This window comes from Brachyhypopomus gauderio, chromosome 16 (genome assembly GCF_052324685.1).
Source record: "Brachyhypopomus gauderio isolate BG-103 chromosome 16, BGAUD_0.2, whole genome shotgun sequence".
In the NCBI taxonomy this organism is placed as follows: Eukaryota; Metazoa; Chordata; class Actinopteri; order Gymnotiformes; family Hypopomidae; genus Brachyhypopomus; species Brachyhypopomus gauderio.
The window spans coordinates 19,030,277-19,054,011 of NC_135226.1; the positions used below are offsets into that span (position 1 = coordinate 19,030,277).

Here is a 23,735-nt window from a genome sequence, read left to right on the forward strand (position 1 = left end):
TATCTTAATGTAAGGTGGTGGTCTGCTCCCATTTCACCATTGAGATGACAAATTGAATTGGACAAATGTATGAAAGCTTATGCAATGTTATGTTCATGCTTGAAAATTACTAAAAAATAATAGTGAAATGCTGACTGTAAAGGTTCTCCAATATCATAATTTAAACAAAGATTATAAGATTTTAAGGACAGTTTAAAAGAGTTTTAAGTACTTTGGCCTCCACTTTAGGTGTCGGACACTAAGATTGTGGTGGCGACCAGAACTTACTAAAGTGTACTGCGCATATTTTGTAGAGAAGCCTTGGAGATCTAGCCAGCGCAGAGCCTTGGGGAGAACGCAGAATAAGAACTATTAGTTGCTACATGACATTTAAAACGATTCCCTTTTCCCACAATATGTCTTACTATATGGACTCACTTCCCCCCCCCACCACGTTGTCTCCTGGGAACTGTCTGTGTTAAATGGACCATGAGTTCTGCTAGTTTCTTTTCCTGTTCAGATGTGGCTTTTCCCAGGTCCTCTGTGATTGTGACGCTGTAGTCGCACTTTCGGGGGAGCAAGCTGACTCTAACCAATTATTAGCCAAAGTGGTATGATCTGTGAGTGGGCTGGATTCAGTGTATCCTTGTGTTAACCTTCTTGTCCGGCTCATTGTGTTGTTCTATTTCTGTGTGTTTTGTTGTGTACCCTCATCCGGTGCCCAGCAAGGCTGAGTTTAGCACTAAGGAAGGGTGAAGGATGGCTTGTGGGATGAATGTCTGATAAATTCCCAGAATCCAACTCTGTCAGAAACGGTCTGTGTAGGGATCACATGTCTGCCAGGGGTTAAGATGTTTACAGCATCCTCACACCAATAATTGTATCCCTCATTATCCGCGATATTATAATTTGTAAAGAAGAGTTTACCACCATTTAAAAACGGAATAGACAGATGAAGAGGAAATGTAGAAACATTTGAATATGTGATCAGGCAGTCATGGCCTGGCGGTTAGGGAACTGGTCTTGTGACCGGAGGGTCGTGGGTTCGATTCCCAGACAGGCCATGACTAAGGTGCCCTTGAGCAAGGCACCTAACCCCAACTGCTCCCCGGGCGCCGGGCTAGGGCTGCCCACTGCTCTGGGCACGTGTGATCCACAGCCCCCTAGTAATCACTAGTGTGTGTGTGTGTGTTCTGACTGCACAGATGGGTTAAAAGCGGAGGACAAATTTCGATTGGGGTGTAAAAAATCACAATTGACAAAATATGGCACATTTCATTTCAATGTTAGAGGAATAAATATGTTCTATGCCCCCTACATTATAGTGTGTTATATAGTCCTACAGAAGGGGGTTACAGATTCTATCTTCCACCTCTGGATGGTGTGACACCCTCTCCTGGTTCTGAGCCTCAGGCCTAACACCAACCACATGGTCCTGTTCACTGAATTCCCAGAATTCCTCCTGGTGAGGTCACTCTCCTTCTGCATGGTCACTTGTCCTACTGGGATTCTCCAGTTGAATACTCTGTTGCCAGTATACGTCAAGGCAGTCAAATCGACAAAGGCCCTTATTGAGGGCTTTATTCCAGCACGGCAGCGTTGTACGGGGGCGGATGTCCACCACGTCAAGGCCGACCAGCGGCTGGACCTGCTCCGGGTCGCCTTGGGTTTCCAATCTGACCTTCAGATTCTGGCAGTACAGGAAATGGAGAGCTTGAGCTAGGCTTAGTGGCTGACGAGCGAGAAAGAGTATTACTGTGTCTCCAACGCAATTTATGGGCTATTATTGATACCATGATGAATCTTAAGAAGTTGAAACTTAAGTTTGATTTTAGAACTTAGACTTTAGAATGAGACTGTAGTAGACTATTAATCTGACATAAACATCACTGTTCAACACCTGATCAGTAAAGATTTGAAAGAAATACTATTATGATATGAATTGGTGTGTCTTTCAGATAATCAGCGGTGTCAATTCCAGGTTCAGAAAGTAAAAGTCCTCACCAGGATTTTGCTCAGGCTTCCTGGATTGTGTTGATTCCACTAATTTTACCTGGTGGAATCCTGGTGAGGACTTTTACTTTCTGAACCTGGAATTGACACCTCTGCAGATAATAATAAACAATAAAACCTGATTGTTTTTTTCGGTGATATTTAATGGTCGTTTGTAAAGGACCATGAGTAGCCAAGATTCAGTCTGGTTTTGCTCGTATATGTCCAATTTTTAATCCAGATGACACGTTTGCACTTTGTAGCCTACAAATAATTCCTGGTTGTTTACCACCAGTTTTTTTGTCTCATTATGTTTTAAACACAAATAAACGTTTACGTATTGCTATTAGACGCTGCTTTAGACTCTTTGTATGGTCTATAAATGAAAAAGGCATGTTTGATTTGCCCTAACTTCACTGAGCAGACCTACAGCAGAGTGGAGTCGTGTGCTTAATTAGCTATAACCACAATGCCGTATCAGCAACGGAAAAAAAAACATGCAAGCACTTGTAATGCTACGACTGAGCAGTCTGAAATGAGACTAATTGCCAACATACTGTAGACAGACAGCTTCTGGTTAAGGGAAACCTATGACAGCTCCGTTTTCTATACACACAGGGTCCCCTCTCTCCACCCCCAGGGCAGGTCCAGCTTCTCTGCCCTCCTCAGAGCTCCCTCTCCTCGCCCCGTGGCTGGATCCTCACGTCTCATCTCCGTTAATCGGTTTACCTGCCCTGCTTACACCAATGCAAGCGTGGACTACTGAAACAAAGCAACACACATAAATAAAGGCAAGTACACTTACATATATGTGAATGTTTAATCAGATGTATTATAGTGTAACAATATTAAATATAGTAATTTGCTCGCTGTTTCAGTGTAAGAAGAAATCTTAGAATGAAAGACATCTGTTAAAGAGTCGCGAGTTCTGTTAAAAGTGTAACATGCGGACATTTGCCCCTCCAAAAACACCGATTACTCCGTTCAAAACCGTTATCCATCTGTGATCAGGAACAGATCGCTAACACAATTTAAACTTTTTAATTGTAACTGTAATTGTTATGTAAACACTGTTTTGTGATTTTATTAGAGAAAACTTTTTCTATTATACAGACATCTATAATATAGACTTATTATATTGGGAGAAGATGCTTAAATAAAGACTATAGCTACATACATATCATGTTAAAGATTCACTTTTAAATTATAATTAATTATTACATGTAATGATTACATTTAATCGTGGTAGGGATTGGGGTGTGTTTGTAGATCCACTTGATGGCTCAAATCCGGGAATTGGATGATCTCAGGAACTGCGTTTCCCTATTACATAAGAGATGTGTGTTGGTGTGACATAAACACAACTTGAACTGCTCTGAGTTGTGACCTGTAGGGTATAAATACAGAGGGCAGTCGGGTCCCCTTAAAATTCAGTCAAATTTCCTTTCAGATGGACAATTGTTGTAGGTCAACACTAAGCCAACGCATGCCTGTGCAGTATCTCCACCTCTAGGTCTTACTACACTTTTCGTTTTCTTTCAGAAACATTTTTCCAGCCTTACGAGGCATGAGTCAACAGACACACATTACTCCGTGTGCACGCTCAGATGGCGAAAACATATGGCCTGAGAAACACAGAGATAAAAAAGTAACCGCTGGTTTTAACGCATGGTGCACTGGAGAAGAGAGCACTCTTAAACATTCACAGTTTACCAGCGACCTTGGGGTGTGTCTGGCCTTCTTGGTCACCACAAATTGCTCCCCCACGGGCTTCCAGCTGAGTGTTTTTCCACAGCCAAAATGCCTCGCTGGGCAAAGGAGACAGACACACAGCGGAGCGGCAATTTATCAGTCTGGTCGTGTTGTCACGTATTTGTTAGGAGAGACTGCGAGTGGGAATCTCCACGTAGCTCATTTCTGACTGTTTGGTGTTTGAACTTTTCCCATTGTACCCCCAACAGCAATGTAGACTAAACAGTGGCACTTTTAATCTTGGGTTTGCATGCCTCTGCACAGTGATGTAAGCATAGCTTATAGACTAACATGAGACAGCACATCAGTGAGCAGGTGGAATTGGGGATAGAACCTGTTGTGCTACACAGCAATATTTCACCTCTGCAGTACATAGTTAAGAATCAGAGCATAATGTAATCAGAGCATTCTGTGTTTGTTCTGGAATATGGCTCATGTTTAGAGCAGGAGGGGAGTCTTCCATTGCGTAATAATGTCAATAAATTACAGAACACAGGCTTTTCAAATAAAGGAGCATAGAAGACCTTTACAATTAAGCACAGGTGTGGCCCAGATGCACAGTCACTGAACCTCGCTGAGAAACTCGCTCTCATTTATTTAAGTAATTCACATGGTTTTATCTAGCGCTATCAATCATGACATTGTACTGGATCAGTAAACGCATATCAATCAGGCTCTCACCACCTTACGGTGCAAACTAAACTAAATATTATGGTAACAGTATCTCTCTTTGTGACTATCCCACAAAGTCCAGTGATAACAGGGTATGTGGTCATAGGCTTAAAAGAGATATATGATTTTTTATTTTTTATTCTACATTTTTGTAAAAATATGAAGACTTTATTTGGCTTTCAGATAAATTTCTCATTAAATAGATCCACTTGCATCTCATTATTTCAATATTTATGATTTATATATATATATATAAATATATATATATAAGAAAACAAATAAACTAGTTTCACTTTTTCAACATAACTATTTTGGAGGTAAATTGACCTTTATTTTCCATGTGCCCCATAGGCCCGAACAACAGCTGTGCAGAAGTTCCTGGCCCACGGGGACCCACAGGAACACAGGCAGCCGGAAGAGCCATCTTCTTATAGCATCAAAAAATACAAACAAAACTGAAAAAGACGGAAATGGCCTCTTCACTTTTTAGAGCGCTTATAATCACCACTGCATTGTGTTACTACACTGAGCTCTAGAATCAGGGATAGTATAAGAGTTTTGACCAAAAGGGCTAAAAAGAACACACCACATTCAATATAATTATTTCTCAGTTTGATTAAAGACGGATAATTAAGAATCGGCCAATGGCAGGAAAAGGAGACGACCTTCTATAACTCCCTGACCTCACAGATTTATAATCACAACATCTATTAGCATTTATAACCCTGTATGCTGGGAACACAATGCCGGCCAAGACACCCATGTATTTAAAGCCCTCGCCACCGAAACGGGGCAAGACGTTGAGACTGAGGGACATGCTCTCTGCGAACATGATTAGCCCCCCGCTGGGGGACCTGCAGCACAGCGCCCACGTTGGGCCAGAAGGGGAGGGGGACATGTTTGGGGACGTTGGCTTCCTGCAAGGCAAACTGGACATGCTGCCTCCCCTCGCCCCCCCACTGCATTCTGGGACAGATGCAATGGGCCGGCGCCCCGACGGGGTGTGTGACGCAGAGCCCAAAGGCCTCCACCACAGCTACGCCTCCCGTGTCAGCTCATCTTTCCTCAAAAGCACGATCTCCATGCCTTCCTTCCTTTCTCCAGAGCAAGCTCCTCCCAAGCCCCCTCGCCTGCACTTGGGGGAGAACCCCTCCCATGGGCAGCAGAAACAGGAAGCGGAGGCAGACGTCACGGAGCCCTGCCAGGACCTCTCCCTGTCTGCCTCCATCCCCATCCTGAGACACCTCGCGCCGTCCACCGGGTCCTTCTCGGAGCCCTCGTCCGATGACTCCACGTCGGACTGCGGCAGCCCGCCAGATCCGGGCCGAGGATTGAGCCTGGACTCCGACGCAGGCCTGAGCAACGAAGACCTGCGCTGTGAGTTCATTGAGCCTCCAGCGTTCTCGCCCACGCTCTCGCCCGCCTCGTCATGCTCAGGGTTCTTCGCTACTCTGGATCTGGACCTGGGGCCATCCATCCTCCAGGACGTTCTTGGGATCATGGACCGTTACAAGAGCCCTGAGGAGCAGGGGAAGCTGTGAGTGGAGTAAAGGCCTCTGGGAACATAGTGGTCTGTGTATGACCTTGAACTTGCTAAGATCACACAAACTGGTAATACACATCTGACACTGTAAGAACGGGTCATGATGGAATGACTGCATACTGCAATCTTTACAATAGAACTGCCCGGGATGAAGATACTATAAAAAATATCCTTATGGTGATACGGTTGACATGCTTTATGGAGACCAAAAAAATTGTTGTTTGTTTGATCATGCGAATGACACGTTTCATTAAATCACCAAGAGATCACTAATCTGGAATGCACAACAGAATTTAAAAAAGTAATTGCAAAATGCAGCATTCTGCTGTATGAGTGTTGAAAAAACCAGCACTGTGATAACAATAAACAAACAAGATAAGGCCCATGAGATTATGACATGTCACTGTTAATAAACAAAGAAAAAAAACAACTGTTACTATGTTACGACTGATTTAAACAGGAGATGCAGAATCTTAAACAACCTTTTTTGTTTGGTTTGTACATTTACTTACATAAACAACATGGATGATAAAGAGACTGTGATTTTGGCTGCCTTAAGAAGATTGTATTTTGGAGCTGTATCTTAAAATGGGACAAAATAAATAATTATTGGCATTCTGTGGTCTTGCTAGGTTAAGAAAAATGTATCAGTGTAACTAGCTTATGAACTGAGTCAATGATGTCCATATTCATAGAATGCCTATAAATTCAAATACCAAAAACCATTATTAACAAAGGTTGCTTTTACTTTATTTTTTTAGTATTACATCACAGTGCTTTTCATTATTGATGTTATCATAATGTGAGATGCGAAATAATCACGATTACCATGTAAATAAAATATTACAAACCACTGTGTTTTCAGTCTCCAATGAACAAGTATATTAAATCATATATATTGCATCGATCTGCATGTTAAAGTTATACTGGTACATAAAAACAGCAATTTCCGAGCATTGCACATTGTAGCTGAAAAGGCAGCATGCAAAACAGCAAACAAACAAGAAAAATGTATCTACAGTGGTTACGATGTCAGACTGGTCTATATAATTAGTTCATCCACACCCCACAATCTCGCGCATAGCCCTGGCTCTACGCTCATGATTGATTACTTTGGTCTTGTTTGTTGCGTTTGTGGGTTGGCACTTCCGATTCCTCCAGCGCAACAAACCAATCCAATCAAATCATCCGTTTAAAACGCCCCCAACCAATCACAGTCGCCGAAGAGAACTTACGCGTTTTCGACGCGCCGCTAAACAGAGCAGCCAGCCAGCGTTCATGTCTGTTTTGAGAGAGTAGACGTCGCTTTAGCGGTGTAACCAACATTCACAAAGTTACAGAAAACACTTAAAAAGGAGGTGGCACGCCGCTTTAACGTTTCACCACCAATAAAAATGAAGTGAGCAACAATAACGGTTTGCAGTCGTTGTTTTAACTTAAAAGTCTTAGCAATGTTTGCTAATCAGCCCTCGCTAGTCAAACCTGCCGACACATCCGTCCCTGTAAAGTCCCTTAAATGTTCTGTATATATTATTGCATTTAACAGCACGTATTGTTTCAAATGATTTCCCCAGGTTGAACATCGACGGACTGTTAGTCTATTTCCCGTATGACTACATCTACCCAGAGCAGTACTCCTATATGCTTGAGCTCAAGAGGACCCTGGATGCCAAGGTATGTGTGGGCTTGGCCATATAACTACCCACTGACCACTAACTGACCCCTTCAGGCAGCACAACCTTCTCCCTGCTGTGTCCCCAGGGTCATGGAGTCCTGGAGATGCCTTCAGGTACTGGGAAGACCATCTCGCTCCTGTCCCTGATCGTTGCTTATCAGAAGGTGGGTGCCTGTGTTGTATCCCAATAATGCTTGTGCCATGTGAATGATGCATGTCAGGCAAGCTGGTTACAGCAAACTGTTTCTTTTCTGCGTCCTCCATGGCACGTAGACTCACCCTCTCGAGGTCACCAAGTTGATCTACTGCTCCCGAACTGTGCCTGAGATAGAGAAGGTGTGTAGTCTTTCTTTAAGCAGCTTAAATGATATGCATTTACTGTATAAGTATGTTGTACAGTTAATCTGTTTTTGAAGGCTAATTGAGTTTATATGGTGAATCTTCCTTTTTTCTTAGGTAGTAGAGGAACTGAGGAAATTGATGGACTTCTATTCCAAGGAAACAGGAGAGAAAAATAACTTCCTGGCACTAGCCTTGTCTTCAAGAAAAAATCTGTGCATCCACCCTGAGGTAGATATTGTCTCGCAAGTGTGATGGGAGAGTTTAATCGTATCTGTAATAGCAGTTTGTCTATTGCACCTTTGTCTTTTTGCAGTACGTTTTCCTGTTTAATTCATTCCTAATTTTATTACTCAGTGTCTGATTGTCTAGTCAAGGTCTTTGTTGGTTAATGATCCAAATTATTTAATGCAGTTAAGTCTGAAGCCGTTGATTTGAATTTAATAAAGACTCACTACTGATTATGTAATTCAGTCCTAGTGAAAGCTGTCCAGGAAACTGATCCTGCTTGTTCCTGTTTTCAGGTTAGCTCCCTGCGCTTTGGCAAAGAGGTGGATGGAAAATGTCACAGTATGACAGCATCGTATATTCGAGCCCAGCGTCAGAGTAACCCTAGCCAACCTGTCTGCCGCTTCTTTGAGGTAAACCTACAGAAAAAGCAAGCATTGTCTTCATCTGTGTCCTGTTTTATAAATTGTATACATTTTTGTTGCTTGTTTTAATTTATGAATGTCCTATTGTTTCTGGGCAGGAGTTTGATGCAGTGGGCAGACAGGTGCCCATTCCTCCTGGGATTTATAACCTAGATGACTTGAAAGAGTTTGGCCGTCGAAGAGGCTGGTGCCCGTACTACATAGCTCGCTACTCCGTATGTATTTTAGTAGAAGAATGTGTCAAAAAGAACCATTTAATTTAGCACAATCCAGTGTGTATCTGTATTATTGAAGATGACATTGCCTTTTTAATTTGTAAAATACATAAACGTTTCAAAGTGAATGCAGCCTGTTAATTCATGCTCCTCTTCTCCTGTTTTATTCAGATTCTCCATGCTAATATAGTTGTTTACAGCTACCATTACCTGCTGGACCCAAAAATTGCAGACCTGGTTTCGAAAGAGCTTGCAAAAAAATCTGTTGTTGTATTTGATGAAGCGCACAACATTGGTAAGAACCACACAAGCTGTTCTTTTGGTCATTTTGAACAAAATGGATTTATCAGTGTTTGATTAAGTGTAAACTTCGCTCCCCAGATAATGTGTGCATTGACTCGATGAGCGTCAACATCACGAGGAGGACACTAGACCGCACTCAGGCCAATGTTGACACCCTACAGAACACCATTCGGAGGTCAGCCGGGCTTTATTCACATATTGGGGAATGTAGAGTCACATGATGCAGATCATTATTATTTTCTTGTCTTCATGAGGAACTAAGATGGCTGCCCATTTATTTTTCTGAAGAATAAAGGAAACGGATGCTGCTAAACTTCAAGAGGAGTACAGGAAGTTGGTGGAGGGGCTGAAAGAGGCCAACGTGGCCCGCGAAACAGACGTCTACATGTCCAATCCCGTCCTGCCGGATGAGGTGCTCCAAGGTCTGTCTGCTGCTTTATTAACATCAGGTCTCATTGCTCTTGTGTAGGATGCCGATGCCATGCTAAAACCCTGCCCTGTCTGTCGTTGTTGGCTCCACCCCCGCAGAGGCGGTCCCGGGCAGCATCCGCACGGCGGAACACTTCATTGGCTTCATGAAACGCTTCCTGGAGTACCTGAAAGCTCGCCTGCGTGTGCACCACGTGGTGCAGGAGAGCTCCCCGCAGTTCCTCAAAGACATCTACGAGAAGGTGTGCATCGACCGCAAACCCCTCAGGTGAGTCCGGGCCGGCGGTCCTGTACGTCCCGCGGTGGCCTCTCTACGCCGAATCGTGCAAAGAGCAGCGTCATCTTGGACGATTTCACTTTCTTGAACTAATTTGACTAGATGATCTTACCAAGTGATGTTTAAATGAACTGACAGGCCGAGAGAAGTGTGCCAAGGTTTGAGCTTCTTGTTGTGTCCATCATCAAATGTTTGAGTGGAACATTCTTTCTTTCTCTCTCTCTCCACAGATTCTGTGCCGAGAGGCTGCGTTCGTTACTCAGAACCCTGGAGATTGCAGACATCGCTGATTTCTCTGCCATTACTCTGATATCAAACTTTGCCACTCTCGTCAGCACCTACAGCAAAGGTAAAGGAACTGCCCTGTCTTCTAATTCCACTGCCAACAACAAGCAGGCTTGGTACCTTAACTACCAAACCACAACCTTAAATCTCTTTCAGTGTGAAAGCAAGCAAATCTCTTGTCTTCCAGGCTTCACTATTATCATTGAGCCCTTTGAAGACAGAACACCAACAATAGCGAATCCTGTTCTGCACTTTAGGTGAGTTCAAATGATTGCCACATCTTAGGTTAAAAAGGACAAAAAATGGTTATGAATGCTGAGAACTACACTTGATGTTAATTATCTGTCCTAAGGGATGTTGTATGAATTACACAACGAGGATGTTCAGAATGCTATGGAGTAAAAACTTTGTTTTCTCACTCAGTAATCTTCATTCGGAGTTAGTGTTTCTGAACACTAACACAAATCAAAGACACTAGTTTTTCATTCTTCGGTTTATGTGTGTTTTCTCCAGCTGTATGGACCCCTCCATCGCCATAAAGCCAGTGTTCGAGCGGTTCCAGTCAGTCATTATTACCTCAGGGGTAAACCCTCACCTCTCTTACCACCCTCTATCCCTCTCTCAGGACCCCTGTTTGACATTTGATTATCAGATTAAGCGTGCCTTGTTCCCTAATCTAAGAGTATAATCCAATAATTTGTACTGGACACACTTTCTCCAAAGTTAGAAAGCAGGATACAGTTTAATCCAGGTGGATGTAATCATGCTTATGGTCCCTGCCTGTGCCTGCACCAGTGCTGACCTACTCTTCTATACTTATGGCAATTAATAATCAGATATAAAAATTTTTTCTTGTTTTATCTTATGGTATCTTTTACATCTTGTACATCTTGTATATCTTGTTATAATGCTGGGTCTTTTTAATCATGTTATACTTTTATCTATGACAATCCCTTCCCCATGTATTCCCTCGGCTACATTGTAAATGAGGGCCACCCTCAATGTACTCCGAGTTTAAATAAAGGTTGATTGATTGATTGATTGCCAGAAGCAAATATGCAAATTTTATGCAAAAATATGCAAAGCATGCAAATATACAGGATAAGTGTCCACTGGGTTTTGGTGTAATATTGTTTACTTCTTCTCGTTAAGACTCTCTCTCCACTGGACATCTACCCCCGAATCCTCGATTTCCACCCTGTGACCGTGGCTTCCTTTACGATGACCCTGGCCCGCACCTGTCTCTGCCCTCTGGTGAGTGTCCGGTCGGGCGCTTGTGTTTGGATCACCCTTTGCGTCCTGTGAATGGAAGGTCGTCAAAGCCCTTTGAGTGAATATTTGACATGGTCGATTTAAACGTCTCGCAGATTGTCGGTCGGGGTAACGACCAAGTGGCAATGAGTTCCAAGTTTGAGACCAGGGAAGATTTTGGTGAGTATAGTCTTGTTGAGTAAGGTTCCCTCTCATATGTGTGACGTGAGGTTAGGGGAGGGGCTTAACGTTGCAGGGCAGTAGGTCTGTAAGTGCAGAGCTGAGCGGTGAAGAGACACGTTTATTTACATTTTTACGGCATTTGGCAGACGCCCTTATCCAGAGCAACTTACATTTTTATCTCATTTTTATACAAGTGAGCAATTGAGGGTTAAGGGCCTTGCTCAGGGGCACCTCAGTCATGGCCTCAGGTCTGGGAATTGAACCCACGACCCTCCGGTCACAAGACCAGCTCCCTAACCACCAGGCCATGACTGTTTATGCACTTCAACCCACAGCTGTGATCCGCAACTACGGAAACCTGCTTCTGGAAATGTCCGCCATCGTGCCCGACGGAATCGTGGCTTTTTTCACGAGTTACATTTATATGGAAAACATTGTAGCTTCGTGGTATGAGCAGGTACGTGAAGACACAAAAAAAACGAACTGTTCCTGCAGTTAAATACAATCTACGCTTTTTTAAGGACCTTCACACAGCCTCTCGTGTGCTTTCGGGCTCTGTCTTCCTGTAGGGCATCCTGGAAAATATCCAAAGGAATAAGCTTATCTTCATTGAGACGCAGGACGCAGCTGAGACCAGCATGGCGCTGGAGAAGTATCAGGAGGTCAGGACTTCTCTGAATGTTGTTGTAGCTCTGTAATGTGGCTGGAAATATTTGTGTGGTTTGACCTGATTAGCGAGCAGGACGAATAGCGACTCTTTATTTTGCACTAGACATTCTTCAGCATCAGGCTACATAGAAAAATATTTCTTCTAATGACTTTGGGTTTCTGCCATAATGGGTCCAGGCCTGTGAAAATGGCAGAGGTGCCATCTTGCTGTCTGTGGCCAGAGGAAAAGTGTCTGAAGGGATCGATTTTGGTGAGTATTCTGGAATTAACTGCTTGTCATTTAGCTGAGATTTTTTGTACAGTGAATCAGATTTAGAAGACTCTCACCTAAAAAAAATTGCCTCTGACTAACCCTCAGTTCATCACTTTGGACGAGCTGTGATCATGTTTGGAGTGCCTTATGTCTACACCCAGAGCCGAATTCTCAAGGTCTGCAGACTCTTTCTGCATCACATCCCTTATGTCGTCAACCACTTTCAAATGGCGGTACCAGCACCGACTGCTTTTCCCTCTTGTTCTGGGCCCACCAGGCCCGGTTGGAGTATCTCCGAGACCAGTTTCAGATTCGCGAGAACGACTTCCTGACCTTCGACGCCATGCGCCATGCGGCCCAGTGCGTGGGCAGAGCCATCCGAGGCAAGACCGACTATGGTCTCATGATCTTCGCTGACAAGGTGAGGCCAACTCCTCACCGTTCCTGAGCGTTTTTGTCCACTTGAGGCTCCCGTCTTACGTCACTCTCGCCCGGCCCCTCCCCCCCTCAGCGGTATGCTCGAGCTGACAAGCGTGGGAAGCTTCCTCGATGGATCCAGGAGCACATCACAGACGGAAGCCTCAACCTCACCATCGATGAAACCATCCAGCTCTCCAAGCACTTCCTACGACAGATGGCGCAGCCCTTCAGGCGGGTATGGCCCGTACCCCGCTGAACCCACACCAAACAGAAACGCAGCACAGACCCGTCCTCAGACAGCCAGATAAAACACTGCCCCCGGGGCCACATTAAGTCGACAGTGGCGTTTTCTGCTGAATGGGGCTTGTTGGGTATCTCCTAAGAGGATGTGTGGTGATCATGGACTGTGTAGCGCGCACACACACACTGCACTGACGTCGCTGACGTACTTGAGCGTGACCTCAAATTGTGCATTTCTAAATCGGGAAACATACAGACCAGACCTGAACGTATGTGAATACTGAAATACTGTGATTTCTCTTTCTCTGGTGCCTCACGCAGCTGTTTGGTTCTTCTCGCTTGGCTTGTGTTGCAGGAGGACCAGCTGGGCCTGTCCCTGCTCACCCTGGAGCAGCTGCAGTCAGACGAGATGTTGCAGAAAATCTCTCAGATCGCCCAGCAGGCCTAGAGCTCACCCCAGAGTGTCGAACACACCACTCACAGCCTAGAGCTCACCCCGGAGCGTCGAACACACCACTCACAGCCTAGAGCTCACCCCGGAGCGTCGAACACACCACTCACAGCCTAGAGCTCACCCCGGAGCGTCGAACACACCACTCACAGCCTAGAGCTCACCCCGGAGCGTCGAACACACCACTCACAGCCTAGAGCTCACCCCGGAGCGTCGAACACACCACTCACAGCCTAGAGCTCACCCCGGAGCGTCGAACACACCACTCACAGCCTAGAGCTCACCCCGGAGCGTCGGACACACCACTCACAGCCTAGAGCTCACCCCGGAGCGTCGAACACACCACTCACAGCCTAGAGCTCACCCCGGAGCGTCGAACACACCACTCACAGCCTAGAGCTCACCCCGGAGCGTCGAACACACCACTCACAGCCTAGAGCTCACCCCGGAGCGTCGAACACACCACTCACAGCCTAGAGCTCACCCCGGAGCGTCGAACACACCACTCACAGCCTAGAGCTCACCCCGGAGCGTCGAACACACCACTCACAGCCTAGAGCTCATCCCGGAGCGTCGAACACACCACTCACAGCCTAGAGCTCACCCCGGAGCGTCGAACACACCACTCACAGCCTAGAGCTCACCCCGGAGCGTCAAACACACCACTCACAGCCTAGAGCTCACCCCGGAGCGTCGAACACACCACTCACAGCCTAGAGCTCACCCCGGAGCGTCGAACACACCACTCACAGCCTAGAGCTCACCCCGGAGCGTCGAACACACCACTCACAGCCTAGAGCTCACCCCGGAGCGTCGAACACACCACTCACAGCCTAGAGCTCACCCCGGAGCGTCGAACACACCACTCACAGCCTAGAGCTCACCCCGGAGCGTCGAACACACCACTCACAGCCTAGAGCTCACCCCGGAGCGTCGAACACACCACTCACAGCCTAGAGCTCACCCCGGAGTGTCGAACACACCACTCACAGCCTAGTCACCTGTATATATTTTATAAATACTTTGATATTGTATTTTCATGTTCCAACACAAAAGGAAAGAATAAATGCGGATAGTTTCTACAAATCCAGTGTATTGCTGATGTGATTTGCCATTTTCAGTACTGATGGACTTCCACGCAGAAGGACCCTACCACACGTCCCTCTGTAAAGGGTGAACTCGCACAGAATTAATCGACTTTGTTCAGTCATGGACAGTTTGATGCAGCTCCAACTTCTGTCCACTCACAGCACTACGACTCTTTAATTTGGTTGTTCTGTCTTATTGTACCGCAATTATCAATTAATTAAGTCAATATATAAAGTTAACATTAAATAGATTCATATTGATCTGTAGGTACAGCTAGGATATTTATACCTCCTGACAGAAAATTTGTTTGAGTAGCTTTACATTGTACCTTAGTAAGTTTTCGATCTTTCTTAAACACACACACACACACATAATACTTCACAATTGGGACAATTTACTACACTTTAGTAAATAAACAACATTGAAATGTCTATATGAAAATAAAAGTCTTATGTCACTGGCACAAGAAGAGTGCTATATCAGTTTTAAAATAAGTGAATATGTACAATTTTTTATATTTTGTGATGCACTACTTAAAATGTGCTTGACATTCAAAGCACGTCTTACTATGCTGTAAAAACGGAGTGAAATTCAAATGCATTATAGCTGGTTGCAATAAGTTAAGATATAGTGCAACTGGTTTTCAAGATCTGAAGAATATTCAAAAAAGCTTTAAAAAAGGTGCGTGTGTCAGTGGAGGTTCTAGACCATCTGAACTGGGTGGGCCAGACTGGAACCAGTAGGTGGGAGGGGCATGATAAAGTCACTAATTGACAATCCCCTAAAAAGAGGGAGAAGGTCTTAGTACTTACTAAACATAGCGGCAAAATCGCTTAGTTGCCAATACTACTACTGCTTTATTGCCAAAAATAATATGTCTCATGACCGTGTGTGTTTTACCCAGATCTGTTGTTTCACTGACACTCCTCTGAGGAATCTTCAATATACGATGGTCCACTTTATCCTTATCTACATATCCTAATATGTTATAAATGTAATAATTGCACTGCACTGGTTAGGGAATGTTCTTTGAGAAGATGCCACAGCATTTATGTAAGTACCTTTAGACCAGGGAGTGTGTTAATTTTTCTCCATGTCAATGTAAAGGAAGGCTAAGTGAAGTTTGAGTGAGGGAGGTGTCCGTGAAGCCTGGCGCTAACACAGGTGCTCAGCTAGCATAGGGCTGCTGTGGCCAACTCTAGCAGGTCAGCCGGGTCAGCCTTCCCCACCCAAAGAGCTCCGTCGGGCTAGACTCTGGGTGCTGGAGCTGAGGGTGCGGGTGTCCATCAGTCTGCCACAGGTCTGCAAAACAAAAGAAAAATTAACTGGCTCAGTGTAACAGACATTCTGGGATATCAGCTCACCTAAGCTGGGCAACACGGTGGCTTGGTGGTTAGCACGTTTGCCTCTCAGCACTGGGGTCTTGGGTTCAAGTCCCTATCTGAGTGGAGTTTCCATGTTCTCCCCGTGTCTGCGTGGGTTTCCTCCGGGATCTCCGGTTTCCTCCCACAGTCCAAAAACATGGAGGTTAGGTAAATTGGCAGTCCCTGACAAATTCTCCCTGAGTGTGTGTCTGTTCAGGGCGGCATGGTGGTGTGGTGGTTAACACTGTCGCCTCACAGCGAGGCGGTCTGGGTTCGATTCTCGGTCTGGGCTGCTCTGTGTGGAGTTTGCATGTTCTCCCTGTGCTTGTGTGGGTTTCCTCCCACAGTCCAAAAACATGGAGGTTAGGTAAATTGGCAGTCCCTGACAAATTCTCCCTGAGTGTGTGTGTGTCTGTTCAATAAAAAAGTAGTGTCTGACTGTGTGTGTTTGCTTGTATGCCCAGTGGTGGATGGTGCTTTGCCACTAGGGTCTGTCCTCTCTCTCCTTCCTGCACCCCATTCAGTCTGTGGCTTCCGGTAGAGAGTACGCTGTGTGCAATTGGCTGCTGCTTCTCGCCGGTGTGTGTTTGTGACTTCTACTTGTATTAAATTGTAAAGCGCCTTGGGAATTCGGAAAGGCTCTATATAAATCGAACATTCATTCATAAGCTGTTGTACAAGCACTTTGTTGGAGAACGAAGTGAAAAAAATATGTAGTGTTAGGAGAAAATGGTTGTGATTTGTGTAACCTCCAAGAAGGTTAGGAATTATGATTCAGTTGTTACTTTTTTTTAATGCTAGCAAAGTGTGTAGCCATGGGCAGGTTAGCACTCTTACCCTTCCTGCCTCCACACTCTCTCTCACTCCCACGTTCAGCACGCCCAGGGAGTTTGTCCTTTTCATTCTGTTACAAAGACATTGTCACCGGCTGGTTAAACAGTGCTTTGTTCAGACCTACATTAGCTCCTCTGGGGCCCTCTGCCCCCCCTAAAACACAGTCTAAATGCACCACCCAGCCCCATTGCAAACTGCAAGGCCCACATGTTCAGCGTAACGGGGCCGTCCATTACCCCTGTGTGCGGGGAGCCACGTCTAGTGTCCCGACCCCTTTCAGCTTCTTCACTAGCTTCTCACTGCTCCGTCTTATGGAGTCTCGGAGTTTGGTGAAGGAACCGCTGCGTCTCAGAGCGGCCATGCCGTCCTGCGTCCACAGAGGAGAAACGTGAGGCGTGTGATCTGCAGGGGCGAACGATGATCACCCCAGGGGTGAACGACGGTCAGAGCAGCGCTTACCAGTCTGGTGCTGCCCACCTCCGTCTGGACCCACGTCGCCCGTCCCTGTCCTGAAGGTCAGGGAGAGAGGAGCGATACAGAAAACAACAGAACACGACAAGCACATTTTACTAAAATGTAACGCGTGGCGAATCTGTGAACTGAGCTGGGTCTCACCCACATATGTAAGCCCAGACAGCGGCTTTGCAAGAAACAGGACTGCACCTCATTAGAGATTTAAAAAATGACACAATCAATTTAAAATTGCCTACATCCTCTATGAGCTGTGTATAAATGACAAGGCTCTTTAAGATCCCTAATTCCTAATAAAAACACACAGAGCTAATTATAGATGCGGGATGTGGAACCCGGCGCTTCCACACAAGGACCAAAGCACTGCTAACCTCAGAAAAGTAGGACGGGGCCTTCAATACAGCCTAATAAGTGTTGATAGGAGAGTCATGTCACCTACATATATCAGCTGAAGAGCTGTCAGGAATTTACCTTCCACTGATCCAAACTCTCTCTCATGGGCACACGTCAGGATCTCTCTGTATAGAGCTTCGGCTTGGCGGTATTTGCCCTGCTTGAGATAGCACGATGCCTGTAAACACACGGTACATCCTTAAAACACTCGACACGCTGATGTGTCCCACAGCTGGACACGGGAAGTAAGGTGGGATTGTTCTCTCCAGGCCCTCACCAGGTTGTTTTTGGTCTTGGCCACGTTGGCGTCATCCGGGCCCAGCTGACTCTGGTAGATCCGCAGGGCTCTCTCATAGTATTCCTCCACCTCCTGGTACTTTCCCTGGTTCTGACACAGCAGTGCCAGGTTGTTGAGCTGCTTGGCCACGTCGGGGTGGTCTGAGCCCAGCACCTACAGGGAAAAAGGGCCACTTTTAGGTGCTGGTGGTCCAAATGGATGAGCGCGTTTTTTATTTTTACTGCTACGAGTGTCTCCAGGTACCTTACCGCTTAGAAAGGGAACATGAAGCATTCAGAATAAACAGAAGCCCTGCTGACGTGTGAAACATGACATGCGTGTATTTTCAGCCGTGTGGGTACTGAGTTGAACAGATTGCTCTACCTTCTCTCTGATCTCCAGAGCTCTCTTGCACAGAGGTTCAGCCTCTTTGTACTTTCCTCTTTTGCCACAGAGCACAGACAGGTTATTTAGGGTAGCTGCTACCTGCAGAATTAGCAAAGGAACAGGTGAATGCAGTGCTTATGTATCCCATAACAGCGTTGGAGTGGAGTGTGAGTAATGGTGATACACAGACACGCACCGCCGGGTGGTCCACGCCGAGGGTCTTCTCACGAATGGCCAGCGCGTCATTCAGAAGGCTGGCTGCTTCTTTGTATTTGTTCTGGTCCCTGATTAGAAAGAAACATGAGCGCCCCAAAAACACACTCGTGGGAGCGGGAGAGAGCGCGTAGCAGGCACGAACAACGTCCCAGCCTCTCCCTCACCTGTACACCAGTGCCAGGATGTTGAGCATGGTGGCCACGTCTGGATGGCTGTGTCCCGAGGTCCTCTCCAAGTCCTCCAGCGCCTGCTTGCAGAGGGGCACGGCCACCTCGTAGCGGCCCTGCGAGGCGTACTGGATAACCAGGTTGTGAATGGTTCTGAGCCTGGCGGGGATCTCGTAGCCTCCCTGCTGCGCGGTGGCAGCTAGCGAGCTGCGACGTGGCCCGCTCACTGCTAGAGCGGCGGGAAAAAGGTTGGTGAGAAAAAGGAACCTTGGCGTTACCTGCTGTACGTTAAAGAAGTCATCAAGGAGGCATTTCGAGGGGCCAAAGGTATTACAAACGTGCCAGCTAGGATAAAGTCTAACAGGCCTGCGGTGTATAGTTCACAGAGACACTTGCTTTGTGCTTGCTCCTCTACATCAGCGGGGAATAGGTAATCAAGGGTCTCTTTGGTTGAAGAATCGTTTATATTCTCCTGCTGGACATAAATAAAACAATAATTTAAACGGAGGTTCAGTATCATCCAATTTCATTCCATATGTTATGAACTATACAGCCAATTAATCCATAGAACATACAAGCATACAGACTCGGAGCCATTTAAACATGGCCATGAAACTTCCTGTTTGGTGGGTTTGTGGGACTTGTAGTACCCACCGGTGATGCCTCATCCAGGTCGTGCTTACGAATGCTGCTCATGAACAGCAAGTGTCGGTTCTGCTCCTCCAGTGCCACCACCTCCTGCTCGCACTCCTGCAGGTTTCTCTGGGCGGTGGCCAGCTCGTCACGTAACCACTGGTTCTCCTGGTACAGGCGTCGCACCTGGGTACGTAACTTCTGCTTCTCCACCTCCAGGGAGCCCAGGTGTGCCGACAGGGCCATCATCACCTGATGACGACACCGGAACGCTCAGCTGCAGCTACAGGGTTTAGTTCTAACTCGAATCTAACACACGCGACCCTGTTAATCGAGGCCTTTGTTGGGACTCTTAATTTGAATGTCAGTTGTATTGCGGCTAAACTTAGCAGGACTCTGCACTTCCTGGACTGGCACCCTTGATGGGATAGCTTCCCGCGTCAGGCTGTAGATGTTTGACGTTCCTGAAAGCCCACCTGCGCCTCGCCCAGGCCGAGCTGGATCTTCTCCAGACACTGTAAGACGATGCAGGTCTTCTCCTGCCGCAGGGCACCACCATCGTCGCCCGGCTGCCTCTCCGGCTCCTCCTGCAGGCTGTCGAGCAGAGTGCGGTTCTCTTTACGCAGGGCCTCCAGCCCCACGATGACCTGCTGCGTACTGCACAAGATCTCCTCCGTCGACAGCATCCCTGATGGTCTCTGCTCTGAGGAGGGGAGGAGACTCTGCCATGAGATGAGTTCACGTTAAACTTCCTTTGGCAAGGAATTACAAACCCAAACAACCAGGAGGATTAAACAGAGTATGCTGGTTGACTCTCATATACATCATATATAGGTGATACAGGATCCTCCCACTGCAATAAAGAACTTGACCATGTAAGAAGAAAAAGAAAGAAAAGTCTTCATCTCCTAAGCATAACATCATAACAGCAGCAGGAGGTGTGAGTCATGTTATAGGCAAATGTTTTTGCAAGCCATTAAAACGGATGCATGAAAGGGCTGGTATTGTTCAGTGGCAGTTGAATTAAATCTCAAAATATTATATCTGAATATCTGTCTGACGATCATGTTGTGAACAAAATGCAAGTGTTAGTGGAACATTGACCATCCCAGTGATGCCTTCAACTATTTAATGTGTCACTTCCCCAAAAATCTTGTCTAAGAGGAACAGCTTAAAAACAAACAAACAAAAAAAAAAAAACTCTACCAAAAACATTATTACTGAACATTCAGTTACAAGAACCTGCCATGTCCTCATTCTCTCCACTTTCATATCACCCTTAAAGAAGTAATCAGGTAAACCACAGTGTAGCAGAGATGGTGGTCTGGCAAACTGCTGTTAAGATCATGCCCTATAGAGCAATGGAAAGACTGCAATACCAAAGAACATATTCACCATCAGTAGAGAAGTAAATATCTGAGACATAAAAGAAAACATCCAAACTACTACATTTAAAAAAGTTCCTGTAGAGTTTGTTGGGTTCCTACAAGCAACGTATTATTAGTGGTCTGCAGCATGGTGCATTGACACAAAACCTCATGTTGATGTCTAAATAAACAATTTCCCCACACACCTGTCTCCCTGTCTCAGGTGATTACGTGGCAGTTTAAATATCCCACAGTGAAAAATACAAAACGAAAACAAAGGTCGCGTTTGTCACTTTGGCTTAGTTTAAATGTTATATGTTACTAGGACCTGAAATTAGTATGTACAAACAGCAATGCTTAAGACTACATCTCGAAGCTTTAAAAAAGATTATACATGTAAAACACTAACTGCCTCATAACCAAGTAAGCACGTAATATACACAAATTTATAACCACGCAATATACACAAACTGTAAGAGTTTCACCGTCAGCGAGGTGTCCTTGTTGGACAGGTGTGTTTACCTGTTGAACACCCTGAAGAGGAGGAGAGTTCTTCCACAGGGAAGTCGTGCAGCACGGCGAACGAAATAAATTAAAGTTCTAATACAAAACCCCAACAACTTCACCGCAGCTATGATGGGAATAGAGAGATATAAATCCTGGAAATTGGTGTTACAGTCGTTCACCTGCTGCCGTTTACCTGCTCGGTCAGTCCCGCCAGGCACACGTGAGGTATTCTCTGCTGTGTCGGTAGCCACGTATCTTCCGCTACTCGAGCCTACGACAGCTGACAATAAACGTTTTGTCTTTATCAGGACTTTATTATTCCCTCGTCGTTGCTTCGCCATACATTTATTGCTGAGCTGCTAAGATATGTCATGAGCAATCATGAAGGATATTTCTTATTATAGTATATTATTCAGGACACTTTTACTAAACTAAAGTTAGTATTGTCACATTTCCTTTTATTTTGGTCTATGTGCGTAGACCGACACTAATAATTATGTTATTTTGTTTATAGCAGTCTACAGAGAGAGGGGTCTGTGTTGAGGGATTATTTAAATGAAGGAGTCTTTAATTTACGTCATACTGGCAAAGGTTCAACAAAGCAGCTTAGGGAGGGGCCTCGCGCGCGTTAGTGAAATAAGGGACATTAGTCTGGCTGCTGTCAGACCTGCTTAGTTTGACAAGCAGAAACCAACCAGCCTGCCAAAGCAGCCACAATCCAGTGCTGACTTTAATGACTCTGCAAAGAGATCTTTAAGGTTTGCAAACAGCTGTAAGGGGCGCAGAGGAGTCCAGATCCAGTCCATTTGGCAGCTGGGATAAGCAAGAGGCCAGGAAGAGGAAGATTTAAGATAGACACAGGTCTCCGTAGGAATAAGAAGCAGGAACGACTTGTGCCCAAGGAAACGGTCACATTGCCACTGCTGGAGAGGAGACTGGGAAGGTGTGTGTGTACTGGGCATAGATAGTGGCAACGTAATGACGGGGGAGCAACTGCACACTGACTGATATACGAGGCAGAACTAATTGATGGTTCAGCTGCTGGACAGGGGTGCTGTGGGCGGAGGACTCGTGCCTTGTAAGGACAGCCTGACTGGGGGAGAGACCAGCACAGCTCTGGGTTGGGGGTGTGTGGGTAGCACTGCACTTCCCACACAGGGGAGCTGATCAGGTCTGAAGACATACCAGAAGCAGCTCTCACATTTATATCTGGCCTACAGTCATTAATATAACAAACAATTTATAATGAAGTATAGGAATGTCAGTGGGGATAGTTGTACAACAAGGGAATCTGAAGGAAAAGTGTGGTTGAGCTGTTTGATTCACTCTTTTCTCGCTTCACATTTGTCATGTCCTCCTTTGGTGTTCTCATGTCACAGACTGACATTCTCAGGTCATACGCTGGTATTTTTATGTTGCATGACTCTAATTCCATTGCTCAGATCTTGAGGTGCCAACCATCTGTGAAATATGCATTCTTCTTCTTCTATATATATATTAGTATTATTAAAATAGGATAAATAGGAATAATTCCATTAACCATTAAAAGCCCAGTGGTAGCAGACTGGTTGATTTAGGTGGAGTTAGCAGAGGTTTATTAACTGATAATCACACTTCAGCGTTACGGGTTCTTTTCAGTAAGGAGAGAGTTGAAAGAGGAAAATGCCATTTTCCACGGTGCACCCAATTCTATGAGGTTCGTGCCGCAGTGGAAGAGACGCTAAACACAGGGAACGCAATCAACAAATGTGCGTCAAACCACCCAGCGCACCAGCTGACACTCATCACACAGCTGTTGGTGCACATGGAGACCTCGTGTGCCAGGAGAAATACTGGTGGTGTGCTGAGAATCTGCACAGAAGGTTTGTGCATGACCTGTGACGTGTCATTTACACCACAGTCAAAGGCATTTTCACTAGCAGTGAAAAACATTATACCTCATCACCTCCACACAGGTCATGGGCAGCATGGTATCTCTCCATGCCAAAACCTCCCTCAGAGGCAGTGCCTCCACGATCACTACTGCCTCCAGAGGTAATGCAGCTGGTCTCTCTGGGGTGGCAGGGGTCACTGGAAGAGCGGCGGGTAAACGCGTAGACGGACCAAGAGCTGAGTCAACGCAATTCAATCAGGCAACTGTGCATGGGGGAACTGACCAGCACTAAACTTAGCGCGGGCAGCACAGGGCAGTGTTCAGGCTCCAGTTTCAATGGAAGAGGCTACTATACCAAACCTACATTCACATGCTCACATCCTATATAAATGCTTTTTCATGGGTAGATGCAACAACACTGACACGTGTGTGTGTAAGTGCACATAGTTCAAACTGTGATTGTCAACATTTTGCTGGAATCAGGAAAGCTGAAAATTGAAACAAATCGAAATGTCAAACTCATATTGTTCATACTTCGTATCATGTGATCTCAAGCATCTTAAGTAACACAGAAAC

The 23,735-nt window shown here is 45.7% G+C and overlaps 3 protein-coding genes across 10 annotated transcripts; 2 read left to right on the forward strand and 1 right to left on the reverse strand.

Moving 5' to 3' along the window:
* The first annotated feature begins 2,539 nt into the window (after positions 1–2,539).
* On the forward strand, positions 2,540–6,553 carry LOC143477613 (cdc42 effector protein 2). Its single transcript, XM_076976307.1, has 2 exons — positions 2,540–2,762; positions 4,747–6,553. Exon 2 carries the CDS (start codon positions 5,139–5,141, stop codon positions 5,934–5,936), a length of 798 nt encoding a protein of 265 aa, XP_076832422.1. The 5' UTR covers positions 2,540–2,762; positions 4,747–5,138; the 3' UTR covers positions 5,937–6,553.
* Positions 6,554–7,180: 627 nt separating this feature from the next.
* ercc2 (excision repair cross-complementation group 2) lies at positions 7,181–14,826 on the forward strand. The gene is made up of 23 exons (XM_076976293.1): positions 7,181–7,337; positions 7,513–7,612; positions 7,700–7,777; positions 7,887–7,949; positions 8,070–8,183; positions 8,477–8,593; positions 8,704–8,820; positions 8,992–9,115; positions 9,202–9,298; positions 9,412–9,545; positions 9,652–9,820; positions 10,060–10,178; positions 10,302–10,371; positions 10,628–10,697; positions 11,267–11,368; positions 11,482–11,545; positions 11,884–12,005; positions 12,118–12,210; positions 12,395–12,467; positions 12,576–12,646; positions 12,748–12,891; positions 12,982–13,125; positions 13,486–14,826. Exons 1-23 carry the CDS (start codon positions 7,333–7,335, stop codon positions 13,576–13,578), a joined length of 2,283 nt encoding a protein of 760 aa, XP_076832408.1. The 5' UTR covers positions 7,181–7,332; the 3' UTR covers positions 13,579–14,826.
* Positions 14,827–15,031: 205 nt separating this feature from the next.
* klc3 (kinesin light chain 3) lies at positions 15,032–21,831 on the reverse strand. 8 transcript variants are annotated; one of them, XM_076976298.1, is made up of 13 exons: positions 21,480–21,831; positions 19,889–20,115; positions 19,434–19,664; positions 19,176–19,251; positions 18,777–19,005; positions 18,593–18,680; positions 18,394–18,495; positions 18,010–18,183; positions 17,811–17,910; positions 17,328–17,377; positions 17,105–17,235; positions 16,872–16,938; positions 15,032–15,972 (listed from the first exon to the last, which is right to left on the reverse strand). In XM_076976298.1, the coding sequence occupies exons 1-13, from the start codon at positions 21,625–21,627 to the stop codon at positions 15,886–15,888; spliced, it is 1,710 nt and encodes a 569-aa protein (XP_076832413.1). In that variant the 5' UTR covers positions 21,628–21,831; the 3' UTR covers positions 15,032–15,885. The 8 variants fall into 8 exon arrangements, with proteins under 8 accessions (XP_076832413.1, XP_076832412.1, XP_076832411.1 ...); XM_076976297.1 differs by having other exon boundaries at positions 18,777–19,008; XM_076976296.1 differs by having other exon boundaries at positions 19,176–19,254.
* Between the last annotated feature and the right edge of the window lie 1,904 nt (positions 21,832–23,735).